At 54.2% G+C, this 22,833-nt stretch overlaps 8 protein-coding genes across 8 annotated transcripts; 4 read left to right on the forward strand and 4 right to left on the reverse strand.

Moving 5' to 3' along the window:
- Positions 1–1,327: 1,327 nt before the first annotated feature.
- Positions 1,328–3,793, reverse strand: J4E78_003337 (uncharacterized protein; the record flags this gene model as incomplete). The annotated part of the gene is made up of 5 exons (XM_049363977.1): positions 1,328–2,786; positions 2,834–3,330; positions 3,401–3,559; positions 3,610–3,721; positions 3,771–3,793. The coding sequence occupies 5 exons, from the start codon at positions 3,791–3,793 to the stop codon at positions 1,328–1,330; spliced, it is 2,250 nt and encodes a 749-aa protein (XP_049224642.1).
- Positions 3,794–4,488: 695 nt separating this feature from the next.
- SOH1 (suppressor of hpr1) lies at positions 4,489–4,944 on the reverse strand (the record flags this gene model as incomplete). Its single annotated transcript, XM_049363978.1, has 3 exons — positions 4,489–4,627; positions 4,677–4,810; positions 4,876–4,944. The coding sequence occupies 3 exons, from the start codon at positions 4,942–4,944 to the stop codon at positions 4,489–4,491; spliced, it is 342 nt and encodes a 113-aa protein (XP_049224643.1).
- Positions 4,945–6,061: 1,117 nt separating this feature from the next.
- Positions 6,062–7,832, forward strand: J4E78_003339 (uncharacterized protein; the record flags this gene model as incomplete). The annotated part of the gene is made up of 3 exons (XM_049363979.1): positions 6,062–6,086; positions 6,175–6,434; positions 6,606–7,832. The coding sequence occupies 3 exons, from the start codon at positions 6,062–6,064 to the stop codon at positions 7,830–7,832; spliced, it is 1,512 nt and encodes a 503-aa protein (XP_049224644.1).
- Positions 7,833–9,127: 1,295 nt separating this feature from the next.
- On the forward strand, positions 9,128–10,111 carry J4E78_003340 (uncharacterized protein; the record flags this gene model as incomplete). The annotated part of the gene is made up of 2 exons (XM_049363980.1): positions 9,128–9,391; positions 9,476–10,111. The coding sequence occupies 2 exons, from the start codon at positions 9,128–9,130 to the stop codon at positions 10,109–10,111; spliced, it is 900 nt and encodes a 299-aa protein (XP_049224645.1).
- A 499-nt stretch (positions 10,112–10,610) lies between these two features.
- Positions 10,611–12,152, reverse strand: J4E78_003341 (uncharacterized protein; the record flags this gene model as incomplete). The annotated part of the gene is made up of 3 exons (XM_049363981.1): positions 10,611–11,700; positions 11,923–11,950; positions 12,011–12,152. The coding sequence occupies 3 exons, from the start codon at positions 12,150–12,152 to the stop codon at positions 10,611–10,613; spliced, it is 1,260 nt and encodes a 419-aa protein (XP_049224646.1).
- A 238-nt stretch (positions 12,153–12,390) lies between these two features.
- On the forward strand, positions 12,391–16,589 carry J4E78_003342 (uncharacterized protein; the record flags this gene model as incomplete). Its single annotated transcript, XM_049363982.1, has 7 exons — positions 12,391–12,459; positions 12,509–12,532; positions 12,580–13,096; positions 13,143–13,566; positions 13,924–14,720; positions 14,770–15,080; positions 15,129–16,589. The coding sequence occupies 7 exons, from the start codon at positions 12,391–12,393 to the stop codon at positions 16,587–16,589; spliced, it is 3,603 nt and encodes a 1,200-aa protein (XP_049224647.1).
- Positions 16,590–16,810: 221 nt separating this feature from the next.
- On the reverse strand, positions 16,811–18,057 carry J4E78_003343 (uncharacterized protein; the record flags this gene model as incomplete). Its single annotated transcript, XM_049363983.1, has 2 exons — positions 16,811–17,668; positions 17,719–18,057. 2 exons carry the CDS (start codon positions 18,055–18,057, stop codon positions 16,811–16,813), a joined length of 1,197 nt encoding a protein of 398 aa, XP_049224648.1.
- Positions 18,058–19,071: 1,014 nt separating this feature from the next.
- Positions 19,072–20,697, forward strand: J4E78_003344 (uncharacterized protein; the record flags this gene model as incomplete). Its single annotated transcript, XM_049363984.1, has 1 exon — positions 19,072–20,697. One exon carries the CDS (start codon positions 19,072–19,074, stop codon positions 20,695–20,697), a length of 1,626 nt encoding a protein of 541 aa, XP_049224649.1.
- Between the last annotated feature and the right edge of the window lie 2,136 nt (positions 20,698–22,833).

The raw sequence follows: 22,833 nt of genomic DNA on the forward strand, positions 1-22,833 counted from the left end.
ATGCATGTTTCATACGTCAAAAACGGCGAGGGTCGAACAGTATAGGATGGGTAAGACTGAAAGGATGAAAAGGGCAGCAATACATGAAGTTTTTGAGCTGTGCATGCATGGGGCTGTTGACGTTGTGCTTTACCGAAATGAGTACGTCTGATCAGTAGAGATGAAAAGACACTCGCAAGACGGCTTGCATGTCGAACAATGTATCACAACAGACATGCACGCACACGTGGTCCCAGTTGATGTGCCTAAGCCATTTGTATTTGTTTATTACTCATTCCTGCATCCCATATTCCAGTCCATGTATTGTGCTGTTCAAATGAGGGTGTGGGTCGATGGCATTTCAGTCGCTTGTCGTATGTGGATATGAAATCGTTACGTGTTAAGGACAGGTGTCGAATCGAAGATTGCCGTGCCACATGTCGATGGTGCTGGTGGTAGAGAGGGCGAGTTTCTATCATCTGTTAGTAAAGCGATCCAACGTGGGAGATGCAGCAGTCGCGCCACGCGGGCAAGCTGAAGGGCGAGGGTGAGGTGACGTACAGTTGCAGTTGCAAGCTCCGGGAGCGCAGCCGCAGTCGGCGCAAGTGCATCCAGAGTTTCCGCAGCCGCCCTTCATGTTGATGATTGTTTGGAGAGGTTGAAATTGTTGGTTGTGTAGTTGAAAGAGTGGTGTCGTTCTGTTACTTTGATCGTTTGCTGGTGGGAGAGGAAGCAGGTGGAGGGGCAGAAGCGGGGCACGCCTTTTATGTCCCTGACTTCCAAGGTTCGGTGACATACCATTTCCGGAAGGGTAAGATGCGACACCGATAGCCGCACTTACCAATAGATCATGCGCTACGGTTCGGGCTCTTTTCCAAGTTCGCTATTTAGGCGGGGCCGGCACGTTACTTGGCGAATCATGGGTAGAAAGTGCTGTAGGTAGTGACTGTGGTGGCGACTCGAGCGGTTGGATGAGGTATTGGCGCAGCACGTAACCTCATTTGAGCAAGTTACGTGGGGAGCTAGTGTGAGCTTGCCGGGTGGGGCGTGACGGGCGCGTATGCCACCGGATGCGAACACGCTGTAGACACCCAGGGATGTATGATGTGACGTATGAGGTTCTTGAAGCAGAGGAATACCGTTACGCTGTTGTTGCTTTCGTAACAGAACTCCTGTCCCGGCGCGGATGCTGAGTTCAGTCTTCGGTTCACCGGAGATCTGCAATGATGGGATAGCCGTACTGTGAGGATCCAACGTAAGCAGCCAGCAAGATCATTGATGACTGAATACACAGCCTTCAGGTCTGCCTACACGAGTGTAGCAGACAGACTGGGACCTTTGTCGATGTTCAAATCACCCCTCTTTTCCCCATGTTGGCAAGATCAATCACTTCCTCTTCTACTTCGCTCTCAGCAGCATGCTTCCCTTTGGCGTTCTTGCTGTTCTTCGTTCCACCTTTGCTGTTAGACTTCCCTTTCTTCCCGTCCTTGATGCTACCCTCATCATCCGTATCGTCTCCGAACAAGAAGCCTTTGCCCTTCATACGTCTCTTCTCGTCAGATGAGAAGGTGGAGTGGGCGGCACCAGAAGCAAAGTTGGAAGACGCTGAATCTTCACCAAGCATCCAAGAGAAATTGGAGGATGTAAGATGTGGCCGCGACGGTGGTGAGAGGGTCGAAGCAAGCTTGGACGGAGGTGATAATGTACGCGCGGGTGGTGAGGTCGGACGGGAAACGACAGGAGAAGGGTTCTTAGAAGCTGTTGTGGACGGGGTATTCGACGGAGACGTCGTGCTCAAAGAGATGGGTGGTACGACAGTAGCTTGTTTCGGCGACACCGGGGATTGAGGAGGCGGAGAAGATAAGCTGATCGCAGCCTGTGCAGTAGAGGCCTGTTCCGTTGCTTCGTCGATAGGAAGCGGTATAGAAGAGTCTTCAAGATAAACTTGCACGAATTGCACTTTCGCGATGGCAAGGCTGAGTGCCTCCATAGCTTCTTTTCCTTTCTCATCGCCTTCTCTCCCCTTTTGTGCTTCGTCACGCTCTCTGTGGTACTCCCAGAGGTCACCGACGGCAACTTCTAACATTTTAGCGAGACTCTTATTCCTGCGATCCAGCTCTTCCATCTTCTTGAATGTGTTCACCGAGTGTACCCTTTCGAGACTTGGTCGTCCATTGGCGCCAGAGGTGCCTAGTTGGCCAGGCTTCCGGAACTCCCTCCCTCCGGAACGCGGTGTCGACTGGCCAGAGGTTGCTCCTGACTGATAAGCCTCAACGTTCTTCCTTACTTCGCCCACTGCATCTCGCAGAGCCTTCCCCACACCCCACTGCGATCCGCGATCCAGTACATTCTTCGCCGCACCCTGTATCAAGGCCTCGAAACCAGCGCCCTGTTGTGTCACAAAGCTTCTTGGCGATCCGATGCTCTGTCGCGTTCGGCTCGAGACGAATGACGGAGATGGCGATGGTTCGCGGACAGGTGGTTTCGATACAGGCTCGATGATGGGCGCTTGCTTCCCATATCGTGTAATAATCTCTGCCCCGCCGAGTGGAGTAAGGTGATCACGGAGATATAGTGCGTCTTTGATGAATGTGTACGGCGGTGCAGCGGGTTCAGGGTATCGCAAAAGAAGTGCAAAGGCTTCATTCGTATCAGCTGCCATCAACTCCCACCGTATGCGCAGCAGCATGGCTAATGAGATCATATCGACAAGCTCTAGCGTGGAGTCTATGGCGAACAGGGCGTCCCACACGTCGAAGACGGCGTCGAGTGAGAACTCACGTCCGAAAAGAAGGCGTATCCAGCGCCTGGTACATGTTAGGGAAGCTTGGCTCGAGCGCGCATAGTGACTTACAGGAGGAAAATCTGGGGCACAATCTCAAGCTTGACGAGATGGGTATAGAGTTCTGGGTCCACCTTGGGTAGGTTGCCCTCAAAGATCCTGGAACTTCGCACAAGCATTGGTGTGTCTTTGGTTATAGATCCAGTCTCGGCCGGCGCGTAGAAAGACTTGGCTGTCTGCATGATGATGGAGAAAAGCATGTGCGTGTCGTGCTCAATGTACCCAGAGTCAAGCATCTCGGCAAGAGTGTGGTCCATTGCACCAGTCTTCTGGCCGGCCACGTCTATGGCATCTCTCTCCACGACCCACAGCAGTGGCGCAAGTATCTCGTGCATGCCTTGGCGATATCCTATGTCAGGATGCATCTTGCACCATACGAACAGTATGTCCAACATCATGGTCTGCGTCGCGGGCTGGCGGAAGTATACATTGTCGGGCATACATCGTTCGATATCCTGGAATATCTCGGCGCGAAGTTCTTCGTCGGCGCGGAGGGCTACCCATGGTGACTTTTAACGCTTAGTACTTGTCAATAAGCGACATGTCTCGATGGCGGCGGCCGGTCATGGGTGCACACACCTCTGATAGTTCGCTCAATGGGTCTACGGAAGAGTCGAATTCGTCGGGGTTATGTATGGCGCGAAGGTAGTGCGATCGCAGGGACTCGTATGTCTTGCGCGCATGGCTGAGATGGGTAGGCCATGACGAGCGGTCAAGCGTCTTGAAGACTAGGAATATCTGGCCTTGCTGTGAGCGATGGAGGGGAAGAGGGGTAGGTCGGACCGCACCTTCCAGCAGACGGAGCGGAGTCCTGCGGTGATCTGGGGTTCCTTGTGCGCAGATACGTGGATCTTGAGGTCAGTCAGGGAGTGGAAGTCGTCGAGCTGCCGCCAGTGCTTTCTGTGCGATGTCAGAATTGGAACCATGGACAAGGACAGGCATGACGCACTCGGCTTCAGATACGGAGCGCATGGTGGAATATTACAAAGAGGGGTGTGAGTACTGTGTCGGCAACCCAAGCACCCTGTTGGTAGCTCGGCGCCGTGATGCAATCGCGCGCGGCGGGGCAACTCGAACCGACGACGTCACGTGGCACATGAGACATCACCTGGAACCATGGGAGACTCGCATGGACTCATCGCGAGCGCGTCAGCTAGGGCGCTGCTTGCAAACGCGTTGCTAGGTAGCGTCTATGGTCAGTGTCAGGGTCTGCTGCGAGTTTGGTCGGTTGCCAGAGGTGACAAGAATAGATCACGACGTCACAGTAAAACTATGATACGGATACGATAACGGTACAGTGTAGCATCGGACGATAGCGTCTAACACAGTCAATAGCTTCGTTCGTGGTAAGTTTCTAGATTTTCTAAACGCATCGCACGCTACGTTCGCTAAGAACGGGATCGTATGTGGATAAGAGAACGATTTAGTTTACGATGCAGCATCTCCGGCTGAATGCCAATGGCGGCGCGGGAAGTCGCATACGCCGTGTGGCGTAGACTACTCGTACGAGGGATGCAACAGGAACGAGAACGAGCTCTGGCCTATCGAACCAAACTTGGCTCGTTGTTCTCAGCTGCCCCCGGGGCTGGGAATATCGGCATCGTCGGAGATCTTGGCAGTGACCAAGCGAACTCGCGATGATCGACAATGTTTTGGCTTGGCACGGCTCACTCTTTCTTCGCTGGGGGCACGGCGTTCCGCTGGCCCTCGATGACGAGCCTGTCCATGAGGCCTGGGGCTAGAATGTCCTGGCGGAAGCGCTCCTGCTGCAGCAATTCAAGTGCACGCAGCGTGGGGCCGGGGTGACTGCGCCGACGGGTCAGTAAGCAGGCGGTGTGAGGGGCGGCGAACATACTGCAAGAATCTGGTGTACTTTGGGTCTTTGAAGTACTGCAGGTAGCCGAGGTATGCGACAAATTCGGGCTTGTCGAGCGTCTTTTGCTGGGCCAGGTAGTTGAGATAGACGGGATTGGCAAGGCACTGGACAAACTAGGCGCGTGTTAATGAAGGTCAAACAGGGGCTAATGACGACGCAGTATAGGGGAATTGCGGACCTCGAGCTCGAGCTCAAAGCGCGAGTAGCCTCCCACGCCCGGGACATGTTGCGCCGTCTCGTGAGCCATGGCTGGAGTCTCGGACGTTTGACAGCTGACGGTGCAGAGTCGCGATGGGAGCGGCGCTTGCAGGTCACGCTGAGGCTGAAGAAAAGCAGTTCAGGGTCTTCCCCGCAATTGCCAGGTTGTGTAGAGTCGGCAGCTAATCCAGTTGGGTAGATGAGGCGGGCTAAGGATCACGCACTTGCACAAACAGGTGCAAGGACGGCAGGGTTGATGAGCTTGTCGTCGACGATGGCGGTGGGATGTACGCAGTGATGGAGATAGTTGTTGGCGCTGGCTACGGAGAGGCGGTGTTTTGGGATTCGTTGAGGCGGCCTCTACCAGACGTGTATCATGCTCTGCGCGCGCACTCTGCAGGCGGCCGACACAAGCAGAGGGCGTCCAGCGCAGCCAAAAGCGATGTACATCGATGTCCAATGCCCCTGCGCTGCCGTGCACGTGCAGCTCGGGCCTTGACCCCACAGCGTAGCGGATTGGCACCCTGAGTTGCCGTCTAGACAGTCTTTTCCGGACCAAAGTGGCTGCCCAGGAGCGTTCTGGGAAGCTCGTGATCGGGCGCTCGAATCACAGACAGACGGCGCCACGGAACCACGCACCCACGGTTTTGCGGTTGCGGTAAACACGAGGCCCAGCCCAGCGCCCTCTAAAAGCCTAGCTAGGCCGCGCTTGCCTACACCTCCCTCTGCTCCCGCCTCCTGCCTCCTGTGCATTAATCACTGCCATTGCCATTGCCATTGCCATCACCTGCTTTTGCTTTCCTCCCTCACCGTCACCACTCCACCCACGCCCAGCCCCCGCGCATTGCTGTCCTGTATTCCATAGGCGTTGCATAGACTACTAACGGGCCTCAAACACCAGCCCATCAAACACGCGCCCCGCCCGCCTGTCGCCTGCCCGCCAACGGGGCCCGTCTATCCTCAGCGCGAAACACAGCAGCATCGGTACCGCCAGTCTTAGCAAATCCGCGCCCCTATTGCTGCTTCTGCCGTAGGCGAGGCGCGCAGGAACAGGATTGCCCGCCGTGCGTCACCAGCCAGCAGTTGCACAAAGCACGCCTGTCGTCTCCCGCGGCGCCAGTGTTTGATTGGGCCGCCCAGCAGGGTTGTGAGCAGCAGACGGCATCATGTTTGCAGAGCCGTCAATGCCAGGTAAGGCTGCTCCTGAATTTGCCTGTTTCACCGAGACTTGGGCTGTGACGAAATAGGACGCGCCGCTGATCATATTGCTTATCTACAGAAAGGCGACCCTCGCCAGGCCTGCAGCTCAACCTCTCCTCCAACAACCCCTTCCGCCGCGCTGCCTCTCCCGGTTTCCCCTCGCCCGCCAGTGCCAACCGCTCGAGCTCGGGCAGCAGACCAATGTCGCGCAATCCCTTTATATCTACCTTCGAGGCCGAGTTTAACAAGGAGGCATCCAGAGACCTCGTTGACATGTCGGCCACCATGAAGGACTCCCCCAAGAAATCAAACTTTGGCTTTGCCGCCGAAGAGCTCTTTGTACGTTCCTCCCCCTTGCAGGCCAATCGCCCGTGCCGTGACGGCTGCCAGCGCCGTCACGTCGTGCAAGCCGCGCACGCTGCACGCTGTAGTAAAATGCGGTGCAGCCTCTAGCTACACCACCGCCATTGAGCCATGAACATGGACCGCTTCAGGCGCTTTGTGATGCAGTTTGCTGACTATCCTGCCCTCACCCAGGCCAACCTCACCATCGACGACACCGATAAGAAACGAGCTCCCCCGCCACGACCTGCTCCTGCTCGCAGCGGCACCGACCCCCGTGCAGGCCACCGTCCCTCGCGCTCCGAAGAGGAGAGACAGCGCATGCGGGAAGCTTCTCGCGGAGGCTCTCGACCACGTGGACCTCCCAGCTCGTCGCGCCCTCCCCAGCTCAACAGCCCTGAACGCCGCGAGAACCGCCGTCCCCGACGCAACTCCGAATCCTCCATTATCGACCGAGGCTCGCTCGACCCGCGTGAAGAGCGCAGGCGCAGGGAGCGCCGCAAGGAGCGCGAAGAGCGTGCCAGAGACGGCAAGGACAGCAAGTCTGGCGGCAAGAAGGTCCGCAGGCCGCAGGGACTTGATCTCATTGACAAACTCGATGTGACTGGCATCTACGGACCTAGCATGATCCACCACGATGGACCGTACGACGCTGTGCAACCCCACCGCAACCGTAAGAAGGACCAGCGCGCACCCATGCATGCTTTCCCCGTCGGTTCAGCCAACAACACTCTGGGTGGCTCTGGACCTCTGAACACAAAGATCGATCTGGACAGGATCCATGGCAGGGGTGCCGAGGGCTTCACCGACTTTGCCGGTGCCGAGACCGAGTGGAAGAAGCCAGCCCCAGTGGCCGCAGAGTTCAGCGCAAAGGGCCGAGAAGACATTGTACACGGCGAGCAGACCCATGGTCTTGGAACATCCACCTTCCTCGAGGGCGCCCCGGCTTCCCGCAAAGCGATCCAAGAAGAGTCCGATGCTCAAAGGCAGAAACAACTAGCTGATGGCGGTCTCGGTCGCAAGAAGTCCATCGCCCAGCGATTCCGCGGTATCTCTCAGCCCCGTCGTTACGGTGACGGCCCACGCATCACTTCGCCCGAGGCACGTTACGGAGCTGCCACCAGCCCAAGCGGCCCTTACAGCGCCGGAGCCATCTCGCAGACCAAGGCCGCAGAGCAGAACCCATTTTTCAGCGACGACTACGACAAGGCCTACGACGCCAAGGGCGCAGCCATCAAGACCAACGAGGGCGGAGCTTCACCACCTCGGGGCGCTGCGCTGCAACGATCCATCACCACCGACAGCGTAGGATCTCCCACAGGCGAGGCCAAGCCCAGCGGTGGGTTCCTCAACCGCGTCAAGTCTCTCAAGGGCGGACGTCGACGTCCCGCTTGAGAAGTCACAGGCATGGTTGAAATGATTCGACCACTTCACTCATCTTCTCTCTGAGCGGCTCAAGTCCATCTCGAAGGACATAAAAGACACGATGTACATCGCGCCACGGCGACGACTGCAGCCAGCTTATTTCTCCTATCGTCACAAACCTCCCTTCGGGACATACACTTTCCTTCCGTCTGGCGCTGGAGTCGTTGGGGCTTGAAAGCACGAGGTCTGGATACCACTCATGTGTAACAGAACTCAGGCACGCTTCAACAAGATAAAGAAGGCTCTCCCTTCTTCAAACCACCAGCTTCAATTTTTTCAATCGAGTCACTTTTTCCTTTCAATGCGCAGAAATTGGGCTACTTGCATAGCTCTTATAACACATCAAGTTTGCGATACTTCGGGGATGCGAGGCGTAGAATCTGTAGCTAGGAATCAAAATTTGCAAACATTAAGATACCATACCATTGGAACTCTACACATGTGATGCCGTTTATTTGCCTCCGTTGATCGCCATCTAGACCCGCTCGATGTTCAGGGGCATCCGATTGTTCCTGGCACCCGCTAGGATCGTCCTTGACGCGTTCCTGTCGCCCAAGAAACCCCCACCCGAGCTTACTGCCCAATCCTTGAGGGGCGGACCTCGATACCGCAGCTGCGTTGCCCCTGGCACATGACCTGAGGATTTATCGCCGACATCAATGCTCTCAGCCGCACGCCACGACGCCAGCACTAAGATCGGCGGCGCGGAAGTTTGGATCGCAAGCCACCACCGTGTTTCTCCAGTAAGATCTTCGGTGCCACGTTTCGGCGAGATATTTGCCTAGTGTCGGCTAGTCGATTGGGTGGTGCGTTGCTGTGGAAGAGGTTAGCTGCGATACGTATCTGCGGGCTGATAGGCGTTGATTGATGCCTCAGGTTTGGGTTGAGCATGTATAGGCTCCGAATTTTGTAGAGCTAGTACATGAGGTGGATGCATCACTTGGTTATTTGACGTGAAGAAGAATGGAAGTGCAGGTGCTGCTCTTCTTTGATCAAGACCTGGCACGTCGAGACAGCGATGGGTCTAGTATCGGGTAATGTTGCAGAGATTCCTACATGCACGTGATTCTGGTAGCCACATCGTTTTCGCTGTCTGTCGATTTATGTCCAAGTGGATGAACAGTATAATTGTACGTTTTCAACAAAGGTTGCATCTTCCTCTATTTCATCTCGCGCTAGCGCTTCTCTTTCCGAATGCGGTCCCGACAAGGCTGCACCATTACACTCACAGTTCCGTGCCTCACCATCATACACCAAATAGCGATATGGCTGCCGCTCAACTAGCTCTTGATAGGTTGAGTATATCAACAAGACCCGCAGAGCCGTTGCTCGCATCCCAATTAATCGGCGACCAAGACCTTGATGAGCTGCTCGAGAGCGTGTGCAATGTCAATCTTCAGCACCAAAATGGGGTTGGAGGGAACGTACTACAAACCGGAGTCAAGAGCTTAGACGATGCTTTCGGTGGTGGCATACAGAGCGGAAGGATTGTAGGAGTCAGTGGAGAAGCTGGGGCGGGTGGGAGTGAGGTGAGTACTCCCATTGTGGATGTCAAGCAACAACACATTGCGAAGAAGTCCGAAGATGAACGGACTAAATACTAACACTTTTAGATCTGCTGTACCCTGCTTGCGAGCTCCCTTCTTCAATACGAAAACTCGACGGCTGCTGTTGTTGATACTACTGGCAACTTCGATGTACTGCGACTTTACACCATGATCGTCGCTCAACTGTCACGACTACCAGATATCCAAACGTCCTTACGTACCTCACTAAACCAGGCGCTTGAAAATCCGACTGAGGATCTGGCAGCAAAGGTACTCGACCGTGTCAAGATAATGCGTGTTTTCGATTTCGTGGGTGTGAGAGAGGCCATTGGTGAGATCCGGGATGGGATCGAAAAGAAGAAGGGTGTTGAACGTGCTTCAAATAACGAAGAGAAGGAAGGGATCCTGCCCGCTGAGGAGCCTGCGCAGAAGGAGCCGCCTACCGAGAAAGTGCCATTGAAACGAACTTATGTCGCGGATAGCGAAGACGAAGAAGAGGACGAGGAGATGCTGTTCGATTCAGACGTTACCGACATAGTAGCGCAGCCTGTACAGAACCCAGAGCCGATCCGAATCGAAGCATCAGAAGACACAAATGCAGAGATTGAACCGGGACCCATAAAAATAATCCTGATCGACAACCTCGCTCAAGTCCTCAATCCTTTGTTGAAGAAAGACTATGTACAAGGTATCTATCATTAAACCCCAGATCCAACATTGACTGACCACTCCCAGCAAATACAGTGGCAGCCACCTTCCTCACAACGCTCTCAAACCTCACACAAGTCCACGCACTCCACACTCTCCTCATAAACCCAGCCCTCCCTCCACGCGCTTCTTCACCTAAACGCGCTGTGCCACAAAATCAGCTAGGTCCTCTGCCTCCGCAACAGCGGCGAGAGCCCCCTCTTCCACCTTCCATCTTCGCGAGTAACGACGTCGTACCGAATCTTGTTGATTTACTGGGGCGGTACGTGGATATGGAGGTGTTGGTGAGTCGGCTACCAAAACGGAAGATGGACGCGAAAGTGTACTACAGTGATCCTGGCGGGAAAGGGACGAAGCGAGGGGTTGAGATGGTGAGCGTGCTGGAGGTAGTGAGTGATCGCTGGGGAGGAAGGACTGGTGCGTGGGGTACTTTTCGTGAGAGCAAAGATGGTATCAGAGATATTTGAAGTGTGTTCAATGTCAAAATATGAATCTAGGATGCTGATGCAGAGGCTTCTAGGGAGAAGTGATCGTCACCAGTATTTCTTACCCATCCCTTCAGTGCTTTGCGTATGTCATCTTTGACTTTGAGTCTCTCTTCCAGCCCTTCAGACTTTTTCAGGTCCGCATACTTCTTCTTGCGAAGAGCCTCAGTAGCCGTCACCGCTCCACCAAGTAATCCTGCTAGACGAACAGCTTCCATCCATAGTCCTTTCCGACATATCCTACTTGCTCCCCGAGGGTCTAGTTGTTTCCGACCCTGCAGCACACCGCCAATCAAAGTCTCCTGCCAGCCTGGCGTCCACACAGCAGAGAGATTACTCGGCACGGCTTTTTCGGTAGCAGATAATGCGCGGCGCGACCACGTAAACTCGCGGTTTGTTGGAAGGATATTGAACGATTGGAATCGATAGCCGCCTTTCCACTCCGTGGTATGCTTTGGGTCAAGACTCTTGAGTCGACCTGAGGAGGAAAAGGCCCGCTCGCATGCTTGTGGTACGTATTGGGAGTCTGGTAGAACCAAAGTTTCCAAGTAAGCATTCCGAGGACTGATTAGTAGAGATGACGTAGATGACAGCAAGGAGGTAGCTTGTTTGACTGCCAGTTTGTCGGTGCAAGATTTGCTCAGTGTAGGCGGGGCATCAGGTCGCGAAGGCTTTGCGCGGACAATGCCTAGAAGAGAGAAGTTCGATCGACCTCGAAGAGCCAAAGTCTCTACTTGGTCAACTGCATCAGATGCGGTAGATAGAGTTGGTGGTGCACTAGTCCACGGCGTTGCATCTTCCTGCGCAGCCATGGTGAGCTCCATACTGGCATCTCCACAGGGAGCTTCAGAGCAATACATGTGAATGGACACATCTTCTCGGATGGTGAATGGCTGGCGTAGACTTTCGGAATGTTCATCGGGCGACAGCCGCCGAAGGAAGTCGGATGTCGGATAAGGCGGCGTCGAGATGAGAATGCATTCATCTATAAGATATCGGTTGAAGGCTCGGAGTGCTATGATTTCGGCGTGCCAGTCGTGGAGGATGTTGCCGTGTGCGAGGGGTAATTTGTTGGAGGGCAGACATTTCATGCCAGTTCTAAGGAAGGTTCAGCTGGTGCCATGACTTATTCACAGGTCGTATCGTAGTATGTTCGAGTATGCTAAGTTCAGAGCAACCCAGGAGCTCCGCTTCCTCAGTGGGGCGTTTTGCCCCTGCTGTCTGAAGTGTATGTGTGGTGTCACACCCGGTAAATCACTGGACTACACGATACCCGTTGAAGAGACAGTCCTCGGAGGTCGGCTGATGGAAATGGCTCACCCTAACGATACGCATGATAGAGCGCCACCTTGACTAGGTCATGAGCATAAGCAAGCATAGCTCCTTCCGGAAGCAAGTGAGCGATTACCTTTAGATAAGACGATTCCGGCGAGGGGTACCCATTCCCTTGCGCCATCGTGGCGGGGTCTCGGCTTCCGCTTTTCAGGTAGCTGAGCAAAGGCCCGGAGCACGCAGTCTGCGATGGCATCTGCGTCGGCGTCTGCAGCCATGGCAGTGAAGCGAGGTGGTGGGTGAAGGAGCGAGGGCGCGGTTGGGGCTCGGAGCATCCGGGGAGCCAGGCACGTCAGGGTCCATTGTTACCTTCGCAGTCGCAGAGCATCGCTCCTGCTACTCAGTCACAAAGAACCCTGTCACACGCTCAGCGCGAGTGAGACCCAGACTCCTTCACCTCCCCGTATCGCCTTGTTCCTCCTCTTCTCTTCTCAACATGCAAGCGTTTGGTGAGCAATGGCCGTGCGCCGCACCGTCGCATTCGCGACTCAGACACTCACAATCACAGTACCCAAGAACCGACGAGTAAGACTGCGCCAGTACACCATAGTTACACGGGCTGACACTTGCGCAGCCAAAATTTGATCTACACCTACGAGTGAGCTATCCATACTCAGGCATACGACCACACTCTGACGACAGCAGATAATCGATCTCAACAACGTACCACTCGTTTCTGGCACCTCATTCATAAAATGGCACCTCTCCCACTCGACGGCCGCCGAGCACCGCGGTCGCACAGACAGCTGCCAAGTCAAAGACCATAAAGTCGCCTACAACTACGACATCACCCTCCCCGTCCGCCTCACCGTCGACAAGAATGGCATGCTGCAGGAGTGTTATGTGGAGTTGGAGGTCGTGCAAGAATACGGCCGAGGCTCAGGACGAGGCGAGCGCATCACGTTAGGAACTGTCAAGCTCAACCTGGCCGAGTACGTGGAGCAGAGCGAGATGGCGACCATCGCGGGCGAGGAACCAGGCGTCACGCGGAGGTACCTCATGCAAGACAGCAAGATCAACAGCACGCTCAAGGTCGGAATCTACATGAAGCAGACGGAAGGCGACAAGAACTTTGTTGCGCCAGCCTTGAAGACGGCGCAGGTCTTCAGTGGCATCGCTGGTATCATGGCGGGAGAGCAGGCCGAACTTGAGGACCACGGAGGTAAGACACTCTGAACTATACACGGGACTCGTGCTAACGCCCACAGCTGCGCCCTCCCTGACGAGCAAATCCCGCGAAGCCGGCGAGCTCCAAGACATGTACAGACGCACCCTCGCCGCATACTGGTCCGCACAACCTGGCGAGCTCAAGGCAGACGAATGCATCGAAGACATATTCGCTGGCGGAGACGGATGGGGCGACCGCGAGAAACCATACTCCCAGCAGCCACGAGCTCAGCCCTTGCGATTCGCAGCAGGCGATAGCAGCAGCTCTGTGAGTGAGAGCGAACACGGTCACATGCGCGGCGGCAGCAGCGCTCATCGCAAGTCGCATGAGACGCTGCGCCCTGGAGATATGAAATCGAATCACTCGCCTAACGTGCGGGGCCGGGGAAGTTTGGAGCAGCAGGCATCGCAGATGAAGGCAGAGGCGGCGCGCAAGCGACATCGTCCACACCATGAGGTAGATGAGTTTGACCTGCGCGAAGATCTTTGCAGCTGGCGTCGTCCAACTTGAAGGTCAAAAGGTGCCACTGAAATGCAAATTCCTACATTTAATATTGAACTCTGAAGTAATGCTCGCGGGCGTCGCACTATGACGCGCCTCACACGTGAAAGCGCGATGGCAGAATTAGGGCGGTCACGAAAGTTGGAGCACGCATCGCACTTTCCGAGCCCGTCGCTGCCATCCTCATTGCACTTTTTCCCCGCTTCGTCCTCCTTCATGCTTGCGCCCCGGACCTCGAGTGCATTTGTATGCCTCCGATGTGAAGCGCAAATTGCCCGACGGCGACTGCCCGCTTTTCCTCGCCCACCATCCCGAGCCAGGTTTTCTGCGTCTGCACGCCGCCGCGGTGATGCTGAAGACGAGCAACCACCGCCTCTGAAGATCACAAAACAAGTGACGCCGATCAATCGCTTGAGGAAGAGGAAGGGAGAAAAGATCCTACGAGAAACTTCGCAAGATCTGGGCGTCAAGCGATTGGGCGACGATGCCGATATCTTGGTCCTGAGGGAAGTCGGGGAACCAGCACGAAGAGAAGCCACCACAACCACCGAAGCCTCCGAAGATGCCGAAGTAATCGAAATCTCCGAACCTCTCGAGGTCCCAGACATTCTTGCCTCAATCGAAGAAGAAGGGAAAGCGCTCGCGCCCGAAGAAATATACAAGCAAATCGAGACCTTGCGACCGAATAACGATGGCGACCCCAATGAGCCGCATCACATCAAGCAGACTACATTTGTCAAGCTGAGAAAGACGCTCATGAAAGGCTTCACGCAACAGCAATTGATAATCTTCTACTCGGTCGCAAAGAATATACGGCAAGAGAAGGTCAATCAGGGAGTGATCGACAGCATCAAACGGAAGGACCAACTAGGAAACCAGAAGCAACCTGTGGAGCGATCAGAATGGCAGCCAGGTACTACGCCGATAACTCAACGCCTGCCTGGCGTTGATCGTATTGTCAAGATCATGGGCTACCGCAAGAACGTCAGCAAGCAGCTGCTTGTTGATCGCATAATGAGGGATGTTTGGAATCTTGTACTCTTGGAAGAAATCGAATCTCCCGGAGAGTTGGAGCTTTCTCTGCAACCGTGGCAGGCGATGTTGCTTAAGGCTGGTGGTACGTACTAAGGCATCCTTAATCGCGGATCACGCTGACTTGGCTGTAGACAAAGACACCCTGTTTGACAAGATTCGACGGACCCGACGAGTCAGACTCGACATGTACAAACCGGATCACGCCCTCCGTATCACATCCGATAAGACGACAGCAGAGTACGCCGCCAATGATATCGAGGAAGCCTTCCAACACACTGAAATGAAGCGGATGAACCTGAACAACTATTTACACCAGCTAGCAAATGGCCCTGTTGCGTTGGATTCAAAGTCCAACCTGGTAACCCTGTTTTATACACAGAAAGACTTTGATGTCGTCTCGGCTCTAACTCGCACAAGTATTGAGGCTGTCGGCAAGTCTATGGTATGCATGAACTCTGTAAATTGTTCATAACCTAGCTGATTCTTTTAGTTGGTAATCAGAGGCTTCGACGTGAGCTCTATAGAAGAAGCAAAACGGACACTGGTCAGGTTTTTGCCTTTCAAGGATGCAGCTGAGCGTACCTTCGACACTCAGAAACTGGGAAGTGCCGAGAGTGCAGCGTTCTTGTTGCCGGTTCTTACCGAACACGATTCTTTGAAATACAAGTATCGCAAACGAGAGTTGGGACGTCTGTCAATGCCTATCATGCGGCTCACTGAGCCTGACACTGCGGAAGCTCAGGCTGCGAAACCCGCAAAAGCCCCAAAAACAACACTCCACGGTCTCGTGAACCGGACTCTAGGGACCATTCTACGACCCGCTTCTGCTGTGTCATTGCCTAAACACGAGTTGAGCAATTGGATACCGAACCCAACATACGAGGTCTCCGCCGAATTTGGCCAGGCTCTATTCCCTCTCGAAGATGTGGTCCCCAGCCGAGTAGTGGAAGCTGCTCTTTCCGAACCGTCCAAGGCACCTTTTCTGTCAACATTCCCGGGACTGAATAGTGTCTTCACATCGCCCAACTATTCTGTCGTTTCGCGCTTGCAAACACCATCTTTGCACTACGAATTCAGACCTGACCTGGAGCACGAGCCAGGACAAATATTTCCCAAACTCAGGATCCAAATGCGTACTGGTCGCAGTGGTGCCAAAGCCACTTTCCGCAAACTCGCACTGAGCTTCGATCATCGTATCCACGATGTTCTGCTCCCAGACAAGGCCGTAGATGTACGATTTCAACGCCGAGCAAACCTCAGCTTCAACAACAGGGACCACAATGACGAGAATGTACAGGCGTGGGTTGATGCCGTAACAGACAACATTGAGAGCGGTGGCCGCCTCACTGCGCCACCTCTCCGCATCCAGATCCCCAAGTGGACTATACCCGGATTCCCGAGTGAAGAAAAGGGCATGCGTACTGTCACGTATCACTTCTCTGGTATCCAGTTCCGGCAACCGGTGATTGGAAACCTATTCGGTGTAGCTGTTTCGTACAATACTGTACAGTCTGGCAAGCTCGGTGCCAAGGGCGGCGCGCTCACTGCGCACTACAGTGGCCATGGCGATACAGAATTGCGCGACGAAAGTGCGATGAAAGCCTTCGTGGAGAGATGTTTCAAGATGGCAGACTTCATCACTGATGCGAGTAAGCAGACACTTCCTCCGTCTCGCGTAGTCCGCCCACGCGATATGAACAGTGGACGGAAGGCGAAAAGAATGGGATTGTCGGGCGATCGAGCTCAGGCTGTGGATGAGCAGAGCACTGAGCCGCCGAACGATCTTGTCGAGCGCGTTGAGGAATATCCGGATGTGAAGGACGATGTTGAGGCGAAAGAGAACGCGGCAGCTGTTGAGGATGCGGCGGAACAGCAGCCGGTTGATGGAAACATGGAGTCACGATCTGACGACTCGGTTACCGAAAGCGAAGACAACGTTCGCACTTTGTAGTCACCAAATTCAACTCTTCAAAGCAACTCTCACCAAGAATCTGGCGATGTTCCTAAATTGTTAGCACTCATCTCATGGAGCGTCACGTCAAGGACATCACAGTGAGATACTTTCTTCGAGCAAATCATCAATTCGTAAGAATTGATTAGCCACAGTATGGTGATCTTAAGAAAACACGGATGCAACGAGTAATAATGTGTCCATGTTTCTACATGGGGTATCTACCGTGTATCTTGCATGAGTTGTAGCAGGCCTTCTGCGGCGTCGCTCTTAACACCGCCGACACTGCTAGCTAGACTGTAGTGCTGTTGCTTCATTCTTTGAAGCCTGTAGTGCGGGTTCTCTTCCTGCACGTTGATGCGCTCTGCATCGTGCTCACCCATTCGTGTTCTTGAGTCAGAGTGCGGAGGGTAGTAATTCCTGGGTCGCACAGGCGACGAGAGTTGATCGGGGGCTACTGAGTGGGGCAGTTGAGGCCCGGGTGGTGAAGACGTGAATGCATAGCCGGGCACCATGCGCGATGATGCGGGCATGTTGCCTTGGGGTATGGCGAATTGAACGGGTGCGGGACCGAGTTTGGAGATCGGGTGGAAGGGATCTAGGTTGGCCCTCACGAAGACTGGACCTTGGTCGCGTCGCGGAGAAGATACGGTGATGTTGGGTACGCGGGGATCGCCTAGAGATTCGCGTGAAGTTGTCATGGCTGTTGATCTTGACGCGTTGAGCGCGTCCGACGAGTAAGAGGCGCGAGCTTCGTAGGGTCCAATGATATCCGCGTCGCGTTTGGTGACTTGATTTGTCTTGAGCTTATACAGTCCAAACTTAAGACGCGTGCGCAACTGTTCGGCACGCGATTTCCTCTTTCCTTCCACAGGTGCTGGTGCGGGGGGAGCCGCTGGCATAGCTACACGTTCTCCATGTTCGCTCTTCTGGCTGGCACACAGCTCGTAGTTGAGAAGGTCGGAGAAGGACTGATTGCTATTCTGGGAGGCTTGTATCGGCTCTGGTTCGGGCGAGGGTGTTGGTGTAGCGCGCTCGGTGGGAGATCCAGGATCTGCGAGACCAATGGGGTTGTTCTCCTTCGATATGTCAGTGGTGTAAAGACGCGTCAGTATCGCGTGTGGCCTACCGTATGCTTCTGCACCGCATCAGTGGTTAGGCGCACGCCGGCGGTAGGAAGACTCTCGTTGCGGGCGTGGGCAAGCATCTTCACACTCTCAACGGCCTCAGCGCCGTCGACGTCTTCTATACCCCTCTTCTTGCTGTTTGAGTTGGTCTGGGGAGTCATGAGGTTTTCCTTGCCGACAGGGTTGGTCGGGGTGTGCGTAGTAACCTGCTTCAGCGGGCTTTGGGCTCGACCGACTTCAGACGGTCCATGAGGGGTGGAGGGCGTATTTATGGCCTTTGGGGTGAGATCCCCAAGCACGCGTCGCGAGGGTGTCTTGGAGGGGGTATACTGAGTGGCCATGTTTGGCCGCTGCGGTGTTGTGGCGCTCATGTTGTCTTTGCGACTTGAGGGATATTGCGACGCGTTGAGACGGGACGAATGACGCGCGTGGATGCGCTCTTGTGATGTGGGACGGAAGTGTAGCCACAAAATAGTAATGCTTCTTTCTGTGTCGTGTTCAACGTTGGGAAAGACAAATCAAAACAGAATTGGAATGAGGGTGATGGTGTGGGAGCAGTCGCGTCGCGGTTGGGGAAGTCGCAGCAGAGGCGCTAGGCGACGCGATTGGGTGGCATGTCAGGGTCCAGCTTGGCGAGAAGGCGGGATGGCGCCTGAACTAGCACAGCACAAAGTTGGCATGACTGAGAGGTGTTCTAGTTCTATTCCTCAATCCTCAATCTACTATCGTTACACATTTGCATTGAATTACGCGTCGAACGACACCTGTTGGGGCCCTCGAAGAACGCGTGGCGTGAAGGACATCCTCTCTGCACTTTCCCCGTTGCTGTTGCAGAGTCACCTCGACGAGTATTCTACGACAAGGACACGTGGATGATAATTGATTCATATCTTCTTAGCCATGGTCCTGTCGCTTTGTAGTGACTAGACCACCACGACTCTAGTACGGCGCGTCTCAAGCTAGAGAACCCACGCGTTCGTCAAAGTTCCGAGGTACTTGCACAGATAAGATAGCACGATAAGATGCAGCCACAGTTTCTGTGCACGAACCTACGTGCATGCCGGCCGCACTTGCCTACGGGTCTCCATTCCTTGTCTTACGTCATCAAAATAGAAGCAAATGCACGGCTACGCGGCTCCATTGCTCCACCATGATGGCTCAGCCACACCTACTCACCAGCACAGCCAACCCTTTATACACTCGACTTTCAAACCTCAAAACCCCTACAACAGAACTTATTCAAGTCCAGAGACTCACCTACACCTTGGAACTCGATCTGAGCATCTATCAACAATCTGTTCGTTACCCAACTGAGGCATCCGCTCACTAGTACTAACCCGATCAGCATATCCACGATGAAGGGCTTCCTTCAAAAAGCCAAAGCCGAACTCAAAGGCTTCACTCAACGCGACGAGCCTTGCAACTCAAAATTTGACGGAGCCGCTGAGGCACAACATCAACACCACTTTCCTCCAGCTCATCAGCAAGGGCAGCAACATGGAATCAGCGATCCGACAACTCTAGATATACTTCGCTACCGCTATCATCATGGCACTAACCTCGGCTCGGTCTACGTCATTGAACGATGGCTTCAAGGCTCTCGATTTCCTGACGGTTCTGAGGGATCAAGCGAGCTTGCAGCAGTACAGGCCTGGGTCGACAAGATTGGCATGGCTGAAACGAAACAAAAGTTCGAAGAGCATTGGGCCAACATCGTAACCGATAACGCCATCGGATGGCTTGCTAATGTAGCCAAATGCACTACCGTCCGCCTGCCCATCGGTTACTACAACCTCCCCGGAGCTGTTTTCACCCAGGGCACACCTTTCGAGCCGTACGCAGAAATATACACTGGAGCATGGAATAGTATCCGCACCCTGATCCAACGCCTGCGTGCACGCTCTATTGGTGTTCTCATCGATCTACATGCATTGCCAGGAGGTGGAAACGCGCAGGAACACTCCGGTACCAACAGTGGGCGTGCTGAACTCTGGACCAGCCATACCAACCGCGCGCTGGGCGTTCACTGCTGCCAATTCATTGCTGAGGACACAAAAGCTGGAGCTGAAATTGCCGGTCTCCAGCTCGTCAATGAGGCTGAGTGGGAATCAGAACGCATGTATGAGTGGTACGATGAATGCATAGCTGCTGTCTCTGCTATCGATCCCGGCATTCCTATCATCATCTCCGACGGTTGGCACCTAGAGAAAGCAGTCGACTGGACTTTGCAGAAGAACTCCATCTACTCGCACCCGCAGTGCCCAGTAGTGATCGATACGCACTACTACTGGGCTTTCACAGACGAAGATAAAGCAAAGACACCACAGCAAATCACGGAAGAGGCCGGCACCAAGCTTGGACAGCTTGACGGTAAAGAAGGCTCCGTCCATGACCGTGGTGCAGTACAAGTCATTGTTGGCGAGTACTCCTGCGTCATGACCGAAGACTCTTGGGCCAAGGGCGGCGGAGTCCCCAAGGAAGAGCTCGTGCAGCAGTTTGGTCAAGCGCAGAGTAGGCGGTACCAGCAACGAGCTGGCGGCAGTTTCTTCTGGACCTGGAAAATGGATTGGATGCCTGGTGGTGAGTGGGGCTTCAAAGCTAAAACGGAAGACGGGAGCATTGTGCCACCTCAGTACACAACAATGTCCGCTGATGATAGGCGTGGGGTGGTCGAGAAAGCCAGACACGAAAAAGACGGGCGGATGCATGAGGCTGTCCAACAGCACGTGTCTTACTGGAGTGGAGTGGATCCCAACGGTCACTATGAGCACGAAAAGTACGAACATGGTTGGCAAGTCGGATATCAAGACGCTCTCGCCTTCTTTGGGTGCGGAGAAACAAAAGGCGACAAGATTGGCATGTTCGAATTGTGGGTCCTCAAGCGAATCAGAGAGAGTGGATACAGAGGTGGCTTCACTTGGCTTTTCGAGCAAGGCTTGAGGAAAGGTGCGCACGACTGTTACTCTGCGCTCGGCATTTAATGGTTTGTGCACGAACGATATGGCTCTCGGTCACGACCGTTTGCTGTTGCTGCCTCAGTCACAAGGTACGTGCTCGGAGTTATGACGTTACGGTCAATGGTCGGATTCGCGACCTTCGTCGGTGGAACGTCTATAAAATCGGCAGAGACAAACATTCAAGCAATGTATGTTGAGCGTACAGTATCACTTTCTCAATGAATTTACCACGTCCCCTCTTCCACCCCCCCCTAACTTGATCTCGCGCAATCCCTCAATTTCCAGAAAACGCCAAACCCATGGATCACACCCATTTTATACCCATTGGAACACCTGAAGAAGGGCCTGGCGAGGCGCTGCTTTTACTGCATGACACACTACCCAGGCGCCCATATCAAGCTTATTGCGTCACCGAAGCCTCTTCACGACCGTCGAGCCCGGACAACCTTATTCCACAACCTCTTCGAACATCAACGACACCTGTATTGCAGGTTTCCATCGACATAGAGCCTGTTGAGACTGAAGACTGCGATCAAAACAACAATGTCACCCAGACTGCGGCAGGCAGTCCTGCGCAGTATGTCGAATCAGCAACATTACGCAGAACGGGACAGTATAGCAAAAGACAAACATTCCTTCCCAATCGAAAGCCGTTGCCAGAGCGTACAAGATCGGGAAATACACCAAATCACATTACACGGGCTGTCACTCCACGCGGAAGCCACTCGTTAGCTCCATCTGAGGTGACGGTGTGCGACCTGCCATCATCACATCCACGGATGCAACAATCGACTCTTTCCAACAACGAATCTGGTCGGACCGGCTCACACAAGCCAATTGAGCAATGCGGTGACCTTTTGGGTACGTATCAGCGGCCGCTACCACCACTACCGCTCGGGACGGCTTCAGTGACAGGCGAACAACAAGAAATCGGCGCGCGGAGCGCAAACGTTTGCCGAAGTTCGGACGAGCCGGTTCATCCAGAATACTTTGAAGGAGCAAACGAGCTCAATACCCTCGATATTCAGGCGGGACCGCTGTCCAAGGGGGAGTGCTACCTCGTTCCACGTCGGCCGTTGCCAGATTTACCGATAGACATCAGCCCAGATCATTCGAGTCAAAGAACTGCAGCGCAGAGCGCGTCCTCATCACACGTGGCAGATGGAATCTCATATGATGCCCTCTTTGAGTCGAGCATTAGTGCGCGAGAGCATCGTGTCTCGGGCAGCAATACACAAGAGCCCACTGCTACTGACCCATACGAACCTCGCGGCCACTGGGATGACATTGACGATGACATGCGAGCACTGCGGCGAACTCAACCCAAAGATGCAAATCTAAAATACCAGTTTGGACAGCTACCATCTTTCGGTTCAGCTTCACCGCCATTGATCTCGCCACTCCGCGGCAATTACTCGCACTCAGTCGGCAACTTCACTAACGCCGCGCCTTCTTTCCATTCGTCGACCGACATCCAAAATGGTCCCAGACCCCCTCCCTGGGGTTCATATGAAGATCTCGAGATACAACGTCGACAGCGCGGTGACGCTAGAGAGCGCGCAAAAGTTAGAGGTAGCCGTTTGACGGCAGACAGCTCTTCAGTGTACCAGAAGTCAATGTCGACGGACAGCCTGGGTAAAGATCCTTCAAGGGAGGTAGAAGAGTACAGGGAGCAGATACTCGGTGTGTACCCGGATATGGAGTTCAATGGGGAAGCTGGGAGAGGTGATCGTGGATGGTGCTGCTGCGTTATGATGTGACCGGCTTGCGATTGATGCTCAGTCCAGTCACGATGGGCATATCGCACTCGTGTTCGCAAAGTCTCGATGGTTAGAGACGTGCACTTCACGCTTCAACGACATTTCTATCTCCTGACATTAAACACAGCGTACCAGGCCACTTTGTACTTGACAACAACAAAGCTCGAATTCCGCACCCATCCCTCCGCAAATCTCCACCGCCAACTGAGTACACTACATCTTACATTTAGACTATCCAACTCTCATTGACAGCCTCCATCATGTCCAACGTAAAGGTCGGCGAGAAAGCAAAGCCAGGACGCTCGAACACCGGCAGCAAAGCGCAACAGACTGCATCAGGATCAGCCGTCAAACCAGCACCCAATAGCAACAACAGGTCACAAGTCACCGTGACAGTCAG

This window comes from Alternaria triticimaculans (genome assembly GCF_023758025.1).
Source record: "Alternaria triticimaculans strain BMP 0046 chromosome Unknown scaffold_3, whole genome shotgun sequence".
Lineage (NCBI taxonomy): Eukaryota > Fungi > Ascomycota > Dothideomycetes > Pleosporales > Pleosporaceae > Alternaria > Alternaria triticimaculans.